The sequence below is a fragment of the Rattus rattus genome, chromosome 15, assembly GCF_011064425.1.
Source record: "Rattus rattus isolate New Zealand chromosome 15, Rrattus_CSIRO_v1, whole genome shotgun sequence".
Lineage (NCBI taxonomy): Eukaryota > Metazoa > Chordata > Mammalia > Rodentia > Muridae > Rattus > Rattus rattus.
Genome location: NC_046168.1, coordinates 19,472,893 through 19,485,883, shown reverse-complemented (window position 1 = coordinate 19,485,883; position 12,991 = coordinate 19,472,893). Strand labels below are relative to the sequence as shown.

General features: G+C 43.6%; 1 protein-coding gene across 1 annotated transcript; it reads left to right on the top strand.

Annotated features, from left to right (window-relative positions):
- The first annotated feature begins 11,910 nt into the window (after nt 1-11,910).
- LOC116884977 (60S ribosomal protein L29-like) lies at nt 11,911-12,405 on the top strand. Its single transcript, XM_032886198.1, has one exon. It carries the CDS (start codon nt 11,935-11,937, stop codon nt 12,403-12,405), a length of 471 nt encoding a protein of 156 aa, XP_032742089.1. The 5' UTR covers nt 11,911-11,934.
- The last annotated feature ends 586 nt before the right edge of the window (nt 12,406-12,991 follow it).

Genomic DNA, 12,991 nt, shown 5'->3' with positions numbered 1-12,991 from the left:
AGACCCAAACAGTGCTAACGTGGAAGGGGGAAATCTCATGAAGTCCCAAGTTTGTCCTGTAGACAAAGGACTCTAGGGAACTAAGGAATGCTGAGAGTGGGAGAAAGTCTTCCCCAGGGAAAAGCTCCTCAAGGGGCTATCCAATACCAAACGATCAGCCCCAAAAACATACATTGAAGTAATATTATATGGATTGAGAGAGTTGTATATATATTAATGAATTTGTGTGTGTGTGTGTGTGTGTGTGTGCATGTGTGTATGTGGTTAAAGAAAAGGAGGCAAGATTTGCCTTAAGCCATTGTAAAGTAAATTGCCTTACACCAATTTGAGAAAGAGGGTTAGGGAGACATGGGAAGGGTTGCAAAGAGGAAAGGGAAGGGGAGAAATTATATAATTATATTTTAATTTCAAAAATAAAATAACTGAAGAATGGATTCCAATGGAAGCTCAATGACAATTTTATTAGAGTTTAAAAAACAACCAAACAATAACAACAAACAAGGCTAGGCATGCTGTAAATCCCAGCAGCTGCCCAGAGGAAGAAAAAGGGAGAGAGAAAGAAAAAGTCACGCTGCTCCTTAGGCAGCATGTAGGTCAACCACATATCGGCAGGCAGCCGTGTAATGGGGGAAGAGGCTTTAGAGAAGGACTAAGGAAGTACAGAGTATCAGAAAAGCATACTTACCCCAGAGGTTAGAGCACTTGCTGGTTTTGAGGAGGACCTGGGTTTGATTCCCACATTTTAACTATCCGTAAACTGTAGTCCCAGGGGAGCTGATACTCTTTTCCACAAGGAGCAGACAGACATGCACATGATGTACAAACATATATAGACAAATAGTAATACATATAAAAAAAATAAATAAATCTATCTGAGAGTGTTACCAGTCTGTGGTCATTCAGAGATTTGCTGGTCTGACCATGAATAAGTTTTAGTAGCTAAGTAGCTTTATTAAGTTCTGACTAGGACCAAGGAGAGTGGTCAGATACATATACCAAGACTCATGCTCTGAGCAAGGGCCCAAATTACATTAGTCAGGAGCTTATGAAAGTAAAATCCACAAGGTTGCATACTTCCTGCCTTGGTCCAATCAGGGGCAATCGTACATTCTGATGTACCTCCCGCCCACATGTGATCAAGCATACATCCTGTTCGGTTAGGGCAACCAAGCTTATTTACAGAAGGGAAAATACCTGATTTGTTATCTCACCCTTTAGCATTCCAGGAGGTTCTCTGTCCTAGGTCAAACGGTGCTTACAGACTAGAGCCGTATTTGTTTTATAGATCTCTTAAGCACAGTAATTTAAACTTAACATTAGCAATCACGAGGGGTGGAAGGGACGGGGAGGGGGAGGAGGGAAGAAAGGGACAGGGAGAGGGAGAGGGAGAGGCAGAGAGAGAGGGAGAAGATAAATTGGACAACTCCCAAATTTCCAGGCTGCTCAGCTTATCGAGACTGCTCTAGGGGTGGGAATTTTCTGGGAAGGAAAAGTTTCTCGTTAAGGAATAATTATTCCACCTGTTTAGCATGGCTGAAGTCAGAACTGCCTTCTTAGGGATGGTCCTTTAGTCAGATGATTAATCAAGCCTAAGTACAGTGTTAGGTCTCGACTCAGGCCAAGGATTCTGTTCTCTTGACCAGATGTTTTCATCAATGAGCTCTGTTTCTACTGAAAACAGGGCCAGGCAGGCATGAGCACACTTCCTCCTCTTTCCAGGGTAGTTCACCCTAACTACCCTGTCAGTGGATGTGGTGGGGGAAGAGGATAATTTTGTGAGTCTGGTGAACATCTTTCTCCATGGGGGTGGGTTCTGATCTGAGGAGGATGGGCAGAGTTGAGAACTGAGTATTTTTGTAAGAGGCACAGCCTAGTGAAAGGGCAGAGAAAGGACCACACGTTATGCTGGGGAGAATTAGTGGTTCTGATGCGTTAGGTCAGCATTTCTAAAGGCCTCTTTCATCAGCTGTGAGATGTTGAGTTAAAGCTGTTAGAAAACTAAGCTACTTCATGCTTCATCAGTAATTAACTTCATTGAATTTGAGGGCCTCGGGGAACAGCTTCATTTGACAAAACCAACAACTGAATGGTGATTCTCAGGCATTCTCTGTGAAGCAGAAGGGTGGAGAATCTTGTCTTGTGGCTTAGAATACTAGGACCAAGAAAGAAGGTAAAGCTCAACTGTATGAAGACTATCAGCCTCCCCACCACGTCCTTCCTATGTTGCCCACAGTCAGGTCACTGTTGTGGGTCTAATGGACCCCCCCCCATACAGGCTTTCCACGTGGAAGAATGTTCAAACTTGCTCCTGACACAGAAGTCCCACTACAGGCAAACCTGTTTATACAGGTACATGGCTCCACACTGGGCTCCGACACTGAGAATACATTCTGTATCCTACAAATGCTAAAAATGCATTCGAGTAATATTCAAACATAAACACCGGCTTAAGAAAAGGATAAAGCATAATTTAAATGTTTAGAGTATTTAAATCCAAGGGTAAGGAAGACATCCAGGGGAAGCTGCACTTTCAGAATCTTAGTGGCTGAGGAGGAATCTGCTCTGAGGAAGCCTGGCTGAGGAGAGGAGCTGCACACACAGGGATTAGTCAAATGACTGCATATGCTAATGGAAGTCAGGTTTCCCACTGACAGAAAGAAGAAAAGTAGTGCCAGCCTAGGGAGCTAGGAGGAGCTGGGAGCAGTGAATGCTGGAGAGAGAGGGGGGAGGAGGGAGAAAGGGGTGGGAGGAGGAGGAGGAGGAGGAGGAGGAGGAGGAGAGAGAGAGAGAGAGAGAGAGAGAGAGAGAGAGAGAGAGAGAGAGAGGAATAATATTAGTGCATACAGAAACATGTACAGTTTGGGTCTTTTTGTTGTGTTGTTGTTGTTGTTGTGTTGTTATTGTTGTGTTGTTGTTGTTGTTGTTTTAGCTCTGGGAGCACATTTACCACCCAGATATTGGCTTTCTGAGCATAAAATCCAAAGTCATGAACCCACTGAGCACACTCTTCCTAATGGCTTGTACCTTCATTTCACACATTCTGGCTTTAAACACCATTTTCCATTGGAAGAGCCCCAGATCACAAAGAGAAATGGCTCCTGACAGGGCAGGGAAAATGTGACAGGGCAAGACAGCGCAGGGCTTCCTCTATCCTGTATTCTTGCTGAAGCCATTTTAGGTTTGACTAGAATTAGATTTTCTTGATGGAAAATCCCATGGAAAAATTACTCAGCTTTAGTCTAGGAACCCAAGGTCAAGTTGCCCCAAACTAATTTATCTTGGCTTTTGTTAAACTGCTGGCTTGGGCAAACCTCTCCCCCACTAACTGCTTATCTTAGCTTCTGTTAGACTGTTTGCTTTAGCAAGACGTTCCCCTGTAGCTGCTGAGCAAAGTAACAGGATGTGTGCTTTGCCTTTAAAAGCCAGAGTGCCAAATACCTGAGTGTAATCCCAGCTGGCTATTGGCTATTTTCAATAGGCTATGAACTGTGCCTGCATGGGTTTTTCTGACGGACTCCCAGTACTAGGAAGAAACACGCATGAAGCACTTGAGCATCTCAGTAGGGATGGAGAACACGCAAAGAACAGACAGAGGATGTTAAAAGCTCTTTGACCTGCAGGCTGAATCTGGGACAAATCGAACTTAGAAACAAACTACAGATTAAATGCCCATGGTTGAACCAGTTATTATCATTACTCCGTGTTTCAGGGGGAGTAAGAGGGATCTCAGAGGCAGCTGTAGAAGGAGAAACCTCTTACGGGCCTGGCTTTGCTAGAAGGTTTAAGGACAGGCCAAGCACACAGGGATTGGACCCTGTCTGGAAGTGGGATCAATCCTACAATTGGATCTCTCATTCACGGAGTAGGACTGTCAACAATGAGAGGGACAGAGAGAGCACCCCACCACATTGACACCACCCGCAGCTGGAGGAAATGTTCTCAGAGACTTTCACTCAGGTAGAATAGATGGGATTTGTGGAATCAACAAAGAAAAGCATCTGGGGGTGAGCCAGCGTGAAGCACAGTTGGAATATTCTAAAATAGAAAGCAAGATGCTGAAGGAAAGAAAAAAGGCTTACTGGAAAGCATGGGTGCCCGCATCTCTAAGAACAGTGCCCTAGTGGTGACTTTTATAATGTGGTGGGAGGAGCATCTGGGGGCGGGGCCTCAGAGGCGTCCCCCTAAACAATTAAGCCAGACCTAGTGAAAGGAAGATTTATTGGCGGTGGGGAGGAAAAGCACCTGGAAAAGGGAAGAGACAGAGAAAAGAGGGGTGGGGTGGGGGTGGGGGAGATAGAGATGGACAGAAAGGGAGAGAGAGAAAGAAGATAATGGACTAAACCTTTGACCTGTAAGCGAACCCCAATCAAATGCTTTCCTTTGTAAAAGCTGCCGAGGTCGCGGTATCTCCTCACAGCAACAGTAATCCTAAGAGAACCCTATATGTCTTTTAGATCTAGTTATTAACCAGCTGCAAGGACGAGAAGGGACTTTTAGAGTAATAGGATTCACCGTGGCACTTCCTCAGGTATGCGTCTTAGCCTGTGTTCTCAATCTGCCCCTCCCCAGATGCCCTCTGAGCAGCGGAGGCCTGTCAGGGAGAAGGCAGAGACAGCTCCCTTTCATGAGCTTTATCAAACACCAGGAGCCTGCAGGCTGTGACTGGGCCCTGAGGTGAGCAGGGAGAGCCTTAGACAGAAAGGACGCAAGGATTGTTTTTGTTGTTGTTTTGTTTTGATTTGTTGTTTTTTGAAGCAGAACTAACACTATACAGCTCTGGTTGTCCTGGAACTCACTCTGTGTAGACCAGGTTGGTGCTAAACTCACAGAGATCCACCTGCCTCTGCCTCTGCCTCCTGACTGCTGCGATTAAAGGAGTGGACTGTTAAATCAGTGCTGGGCCTGGTTTACGCAGGTTTGTGGCCAGAAATCAACTCGAGTCTTGCTTCTCTGGCACAGTTCACCTTTTCTTTTAATGCATAGCATCTCACTGGCCTAGCGCTCAGTTGGCCAGGCTGGCTGGCCTGCTGGGCCCGTGGATCTTCCGGTCTCTACCTCCCCGCACTGCGATTGCACGTGTGTGCCCCTATGCCTGGATTATTTTTTTTTTTAAAGCATGGGTCTGGGACTTAAATTCAGGTCCTCATACTTGCAAGGCAAGTACCTTACACACTGAGCTGTGTTCTTAGCCCCCCAATACCTGTTCTTTGAGAAATAAAAGGTCAAAAAAATAAATAAATAAAAACACAAAAGTCATTTTGGGAGGAATCTATAGATATATACCAGGAAAAAAAAAAAAAGGACCAAGTGAAAACTATTTGGGAGAAGAGAATTTAGCAAAGGGACTTTAAAGATAACAAAGGTAATCGCTTTCCCACATGTAACAATAACCAGCTAGCAAACACAACAGAATAAAAGATTCCACTTTAAAATGACACAAAGGAAAACCAAACCACTAGACATAAGACTATTAAGGTGTGCAGAATGAAGGAAAAAATTTACACTCAGCTGACGAAACTGAAAGGGTTTTAAAGTAAGTGGAGACACGGTTTGTCCAAGATGGGAAAATCTGCCGTAAAAAGTCGCCAATTTGTTCTAATTTTACCTCAAAACATAATGGGATCCCACTGAAAATAGCATCAATTCAACACACCAATAATGGGAATTTCAAAACCAAAAAATGAGAAAATGAGATGAAAAAAAAAAAACCCATCAAAGAAGCAATACCATTTCTCAAGCAAAACATTCAAGATTAAACTGTTCAGTTCAGCAGTCAGTGAAGAAGGGGGATGGGCCGCCGTGCCCAGGGGCATGGGTAAGAAAAGCAGAAGAAAAGGGACAAAGCAGCTCTTCCTCTAAGGGAAGGTTGGAGAGAGCCCAGTGCTCGCAGACCAGCACACAGGCGAGCACCAAATGTTTCCAGATCCGTTCCTCTGAGTTAGAAGATGGTGAGGGAAAATCCTGCGGACATCTAGGCAAAAAGCGCTTTATCCTCATGGTTCGTATCTTACTGCGGTAGCATTTTCAACGGTGACAATAGCGGTGGTAGTTGGTCTTTTGTTTTTTTTTTCCTTCTCATTTGTGAATTTGAAGCCTGATTTATTGTAGAAAAACTCAACTACTTACAAGGTAGAGATGTCATTTTAACTCTCGTGTCCCTAACACCCAGTCTCACTGGTTATCAAATGTGGCCATTCCCAATCCATTGTAATGCTGGTCTCTGTCCCCATCCTGTCCTGTCTGATATATTCTCCAATGAGGGCCTAAAAGTATAATCCGATGCTTTTACTGCACCTGCACTAAAACCAGACAGTAACAAGCCAGCAAGATGGCCTACTAGGTAAGATGTTTGCTGAGTTCAATTCCTGGAACCCACACGGTAAAGGGAATTGACTACTACAAGTTGTTCTTTGCTCTGCACACACATACCACAGCACATGTGGGCACACACACACACACACACACACACACACACACACACACCCCTACAACTCCCCACACACACATTAAGTATTTTTAAATTTTAAACAGTGCCATCAACTCTAGTGTTCTAATTTCTGTCTCTTTAATGCCACAGATCTTTAAAACTATACTCTACATGAATCAGGGTCTATAAATGACCCATACCTTGTTGGCTTTCTGAGGTCTTTTAATCTAGAGTCATCCCTGCCATTTTCATTGCAAATTATCTTCTCGGGAGTGCCTTTTCGGCTTGAGATGCATTTGATGAAGAAAGAGGGTGCGTGGCCCGCCACATTCCTCTGTTCCAGATTACATGGCTGGCTCTGTTTCTCTGCCTGCTCAATTTCCTGCACAGTGTACAACGTCTTGTACACTGGCGCAGTGTTTGATCAAGCAGGCAGAGAATGAGGACGTCTCTTGGCACCCTTTCTCAGAAGCTAATGAGGACTTAATCCATTAAAATGATGGGGCCGACCAGCAACCTGTGGCCCCGCTTATGAGAGAGGCAGGAGCTTCTCTAAGATGATGTAGAGACAAGGGCTTGGCTTATGACCGTGTGTGGCAGATATAGGGGGTGAAGTCCAGGCCAGAGTAGAATGGGAGGAAGACCAAAGAGGATAGCCCTAAGGCAAACACTAAAACTGACGGTACACCGGATGCCGAGGCTTACGGCTGAACACCAGTACCAACCGAGGCTCATGGCCGAACTTGCGAAAACCAAATGGAAGACTAAGACATATATTTTTTAAAAAAAATCATTGACCAAGACAGGAAAGACAAAGCATAGGTCACTTCTGGTTCATCCGTGGATAGTCCGTATCCACCATAATAATAAAATACCGAATACTGGGTTAGCTTAAAGGGTTACTATAACTGTTCTGAGGAGACGAAAGGAGAGATTTGTGCAGTTGTGCCTGCTGGGAGGCGTGGGGCTGCAGAGCCAAGCACTTATCCTTCACAGTAGGAAATCATCCAGTGAAAGCCACGCTGACAAGCTTGAGCAAAAGCATGCGTTCCGGCTGAGTCTTGACCCCAGTGTCCGGGTGCTCACCTCTGGAGCCTGTGTGTACTAGTACAAAAGAGATGTCCACTTACATTTAAACCCTTACAGTGGGGAGAATTTCTTGGATTATCCCTAAATGTCCCATGATGAACCCTATTACAATTGTGTGTATGTGTGTCCTTGCCGGTGAAAGCAACTGCCAATTTGGCTTTGACGAAAGAGAAGAACATTGCAAATATCTCAAAGGCAGAAAACAGCGATAAAAAAGACTGGTGGTAGGCAGTCTCTCTGCAGAAGAGGGGAAGGAGGGTTGTTCCGGGGCCTCAGTCAGACCAGCTCTGCCAGGCTGGCCAAGGTCCCTTGAGACTCAGACGTCATCTCCATCAGAGGAACAAATAAATATGTGTGTGTTACTTTAAGACCCTGAGTTTGTGGTATTTTGTTACAGCAGAAAGTCCATAGTGCACAGCCAATAGAGCACAGTGCCCAGGGTCTGAATAGAAGCGTGCAGTGAAGCAGCTGAAGTACTAGATTAAGGATGACGTCAGAAGAGGACGGGTAGGATCTGAGGTGAGCTTTATTACAAGTGGTGCCACCTGATTTTTAAATATGCACATCTATTATACTATGATTAAAAGGGAAAATACGACTTAAAAACATACCAAAGCCAAGTGATTTTTAACGAGCAGGTTATGGCAGATTCCCAAGAAATAAGCCAACAGTTCTGGAGAGTGAAAGGCAGGGGCTTCCCTCCACAGGCCCTGTGAGGTGGGAGTGGCTGTGACAGTAACCGGTCTGGAGCTGTGGAGAGCGAAAGCACAGGACACACTTGCTACTGAGCAAAGGCAGAAAGCTGAGAAAAGTGCGGACCATGAGTGTGAAATGTTAATGCTAATGTGTTTGCTTTCCTTCTCTCTCTCTTCCTCTGTCTTTCTTTTATCATTTTTTGTTTGTTTCTTGTTTCTTGAGACAAGGTTTCTTTTTTTTTTTTTTTTTTTTTTTTTCCCCGGAGCTGGGTACCGAACCCAGGGCTTGCACTTCCTAGGCAAGCGCTCTACCACTGAGCTAAATCCCCAACCCCAAGGTTTCATTTTTAAAGCTGTATTTTATCATTTAATTCTGTGTATACATGGGGGTTGGTCTGTGCACAAATTCATGCAGATGCCCCCAGAGTCCAAAAAAGACTGTGTGATCCTCTCGAACTGCAGTTTCAGTCAAATGTGGGCCACCGTGCGGATACTTCTGCAAGGGCAGCCGGCACTCTTAATTGTGATAGCTTTTCCTGGCTGTCAACTTGACTACATCTGGAATGAACTACGATCCAAAATGGAGGACACGCCTGTGAGGAATTTTTGCTTAATTTAAAGCAAGAAGATCCATTCTAATCCAGATCTGTAAGATAGGAAGATGGTGAGGTTTTATCTTCTACTGTCCATTGTAAAGCTAAGTAGGCCCCAAGACCTGGAGTCGGCATGCAGACCTACGGCCCTGCCCCCAAGTTATTTCTGACTGTAAATAACGTTCATCCAAGAACTCAATAACCAAGGGCTGGTAGAAACCCCAGGCTGGGATTTAAATCATTTCTACAACATATGGTGCCTCGATGTCTGGCAAAACCTCACTTTTAAAAGGTTCGAGATTCCTGAATGGAAAACACACGCCATCCCTTTACTATTAGGAGGCAGGAGAATTGGTTTCTTAGCAGAGCCATTCAGGGTTTTCCCCCAGCTGCATTGGTTTGGGACTAAGACAAAATATATGCTAAATTGGGGCGCATAATTCTGGGGTTCATGGAGTAAGCTAGGACACAGCGTGCCCCTCTAGACTGACCCAGACAACACTCTGGGTGGTGGGCTAGGCCTTCAACCTGAGGTTCCTTCAAATGCTTCTAAGCTGCCTCGGTGTGGATGCTGGGAACTCTGCTGGGAAAGGAAGCCTGCTCAGGGGGCAGAGAGCATGGCTGCGTGCCTCCTGCACTTAAAGCCAGAATAGAGAATAAATAAAAAAGTAAGAAGTCAATGCTATCTATTGTAAGCAACTGGGTTCTTTGCCTGTGGGCTCCAAGGACACTGGAACTGCTTAGCCTAGCAGCTGACACATATGTTGGCCCGAGAATCGGCTTATACAGTAAATAGAAGGGAATTTAATTGAAGTTAAAAATATAGGAAAGGATAGTAACTTAATTTGTATAAAGAAAAAGGTATATAAGTATATTAATCCACAGATATATTAATCTCCATTGAAGGAGAAATAAATGAAAATTGCTTTCATTGTTTTTAAGGACAGAAAGGAGACATAAATGGAAATTCTTTTTTTAAGTATTCAGCTAAATAAATCCAGGCCTTTGACCTCAATGTGCAGCAGACAAAGGCATGGACTCGTTAGGTTCCTTGTCTGAACCTAACTTAGTCTATAAACAGATCTGGGTCAGCTCAGGCTACACAGAACAACCCTATCTCAATAGATAATGATAATTGTTTTAAATATTTTAAGTTGTTTTAATTATCAAAATGAAGGTGGTTATAAGTTTGGTGGGTATGATGGTACTACAAATCCTCTGTGAGAAAGGTCAAAGTAGAACAGGCCTAAATATAAATAAATAAATAAATAAATAAATAAATAAATAAATAAATACTGCCAAATCTATACTTTTGATGACTTCAGGTTATTGGACCAAGGACATGCTATTTTGGGAGAGAGGCTCTGTATTTGTGTTAACAGGATAGGAAAAAGGGGCTTTGGATTCATGCTAAAATAATATAGATCAGATATGATACAGAAAGAACCCCTGAAAGATATTGACTGCAGACAGCAAGGAAAAAAGAAATCAAGAAGACCAAACAGGTCAGGTAACATGATCTATTGATCCCTTTACATGGGAACAGCCCTGAAACTGGCTGAGACATAAAAATGTCTCTAGCCAAAACTTGAGCATAAATTTTGTTGGCTACAGAAGCTTCAAAATTCATCATGCTATCCTTTCACATGGCCTGAGTGAAGATTTATTACGATTTGGTTATTGATCAAACTAACTCATGAAAAGGACAGTTGTCTTTCACCTGCCCAGACAAGGAGCAAAACGTCATCCTCAACCGATCTGTGCACCTTGCGCGTTCCATACAAATATCCTTATAGAACTAAATATGACTTGTACGGTTCATAGATTACAGAACGAAGCACCAAGAGGACAGCCGTGGCAATTCACCCTTGGGATGCTGAAATGACCTGCTATTTCAGCTCCCTGCCTGATTCTGCCTCAACTGATGCTCTTTCCAGAGACTTGCTTTGAGAACAGCTTCAGAAAGAGCTGCTAATCCCCTATGACCTCTTTTTATCCAGCCTTTCAGATGGTTCCAGTCAGGACTTCAGTCAAGCCCTGAACTTTCTCAAGATACAGAGACTAAACAACAAATACTACAGCTAGCTTTCTTAAGACTAACCATTTTTTTTTTCTAATTTTCTTGCTGTCTCCCAAAAGGGAATTCTTTGCCCTATTCAGCAGGAACAATTATAAGAAAATCATCCCAATCTCTTAGATTGGGGTGGATGGTTTAGGTCATTTTTATACATTATAAATATGTTGTCATTTTAAGGAATAATTTACAAATAATTATAATTTTGGACAGGGAGGAAACGAAACTAAACTAAAGCTTAGACTCAGGGTTTTCTTTTCTTTTTTTTTTTTTGGTTCTTTTTTTTTTGGAGCTGGGGACCGAACCCAGGGCCTTGCGCTTCCTAGGTAAGCGCTCTACCACTGAGCTAAATCCCCAGCCCCAGACTCAGGGTTTTCTATCTTTTCTTTCCTCTTCTCTTTCTTTCTTAGGTAAAGGGAAGGGGCATAAAAAGAAAAAAGAGGGATATAGTAGTATTATTACAAATTAGATCAATGGAGACGGATTATTAAACTTACTCTTAAAGCATTTTACAACCATAATCTTTTTTTTTCTTTTTTTCGGAGCTGGGGACCGAACCCAGGGCCTTGTGCTTGCTAGGCAAGTGCTCTACCACTGAGCTAAATCCCCAACCCTACAACCATAATCTTACATTGGTAGAAATCTTTATATTTTGTGCAGAATTGAAGTTATAATTTTTACATTGGTACATAATTTATATATTAATACAGGTTTAAGGTTTTCACTGGTATAATTTTTATATATTGATACAAAATTTAAAATTAATTTTGTTACTCTTAAATAGGCGTTGTATCTATGCAACTCATTTAAGCATACAAGGCTTAGAACCAGTCTTTTCAATAGCTGCTATTATAAACTGTTTAGATAATTAAGATAATTTGGATAATTAAGTAATGCAAGTTAAGAGCCAGATAGTCAAACTCATGGCCATATTAGATTCTAATGTAGTTAATTAGAATAAAATGTTTTCAAGGTTATTTATGTAGTAAGCAACTAAAATAATCACTCTTGAAGAATTCAGTTATGGCTGCGGGAGCTGCGGTTTACCGTGCAGACATGGCCAAGTCCAAGAACCACACCACACACAACCAGTCCCGCAAATGGCACAGAAATGGCATCAAGAAACCCCGGTCACAAAGATATGAATCTCTTAAGGGGGCCGACCCCAAGTTCCTGAGGAACATGCGCTTTGCCAAGAAGCACAACAAGAAAGGCCTGAGGAAGATGCAGGCCAGCAATGCCAAGGCCGTGAGTGCACGAGCAGAGGCCATCAAGGCCCTTGTGAAACTTCAGGCCGTCAAGCCCAAGATGCCAAAGGGCTCCAGCCACAGACTCAGCCGTCCGGCTTTCATCACTCACCCCAAGCTTGGGAAGAAGATTCGAAGCTACATGGCCAAGGGTCGTAGGCTCTGCCAACCAAAGCCCAAGGTTCAAACCAAGGCAGAGGCCAAAGCTCCAGCTAAGGCCCAGGCTTCAGCTCCAGCCCAGGCTCCCAGGGGTGCCCAGGCCCCTGTGAAGGCCCCGTAGAAAAGGCTCCTGCCAGTGTGAAGACAGACGGACCGCTGTGACACAACCACCTACACACTATTTGCCGATGACCAGCGAACTATGCTGTTTTTACAAATAAACTTGAGACAAGAAAGAAAAAAAAAGAATTCAGTTATGCTATAGGTGGTCTTCAAAAGCATCAGAGATCCACAGAATATGGCATTCAAAATCATCTTGCTATTAGAAAAGTCTTTTGATTACAAGACAGATCTGCTGCCCCCATTCAAAAAAGATACTGAGCATCAACACCACCACGCGGAGTTGCTTCAACTGTGGTAAGCTGTTTAAATATGGTTATGCCTGAATCCCGTTGGTGGGTTCTGCTCCCCACCCCAATGCTTTATGTCCCCAAATAAAACACACACACATAGTCTTTATATTTTAATATGAATTAAACGGCACAAGAGCTGGGCCACTGCCTAACTTCCATTGCTGATAGAATCTACCTCCCGCTGATAATTACCAGTTATTACTTACTGAATTCTGGATTCTACCTTGGCTGCCCTGAACCCAGTTGGGCAGCCCCTCTGGGCCATGCTCTCCGGGCTCCTTCACATGGTGGCCA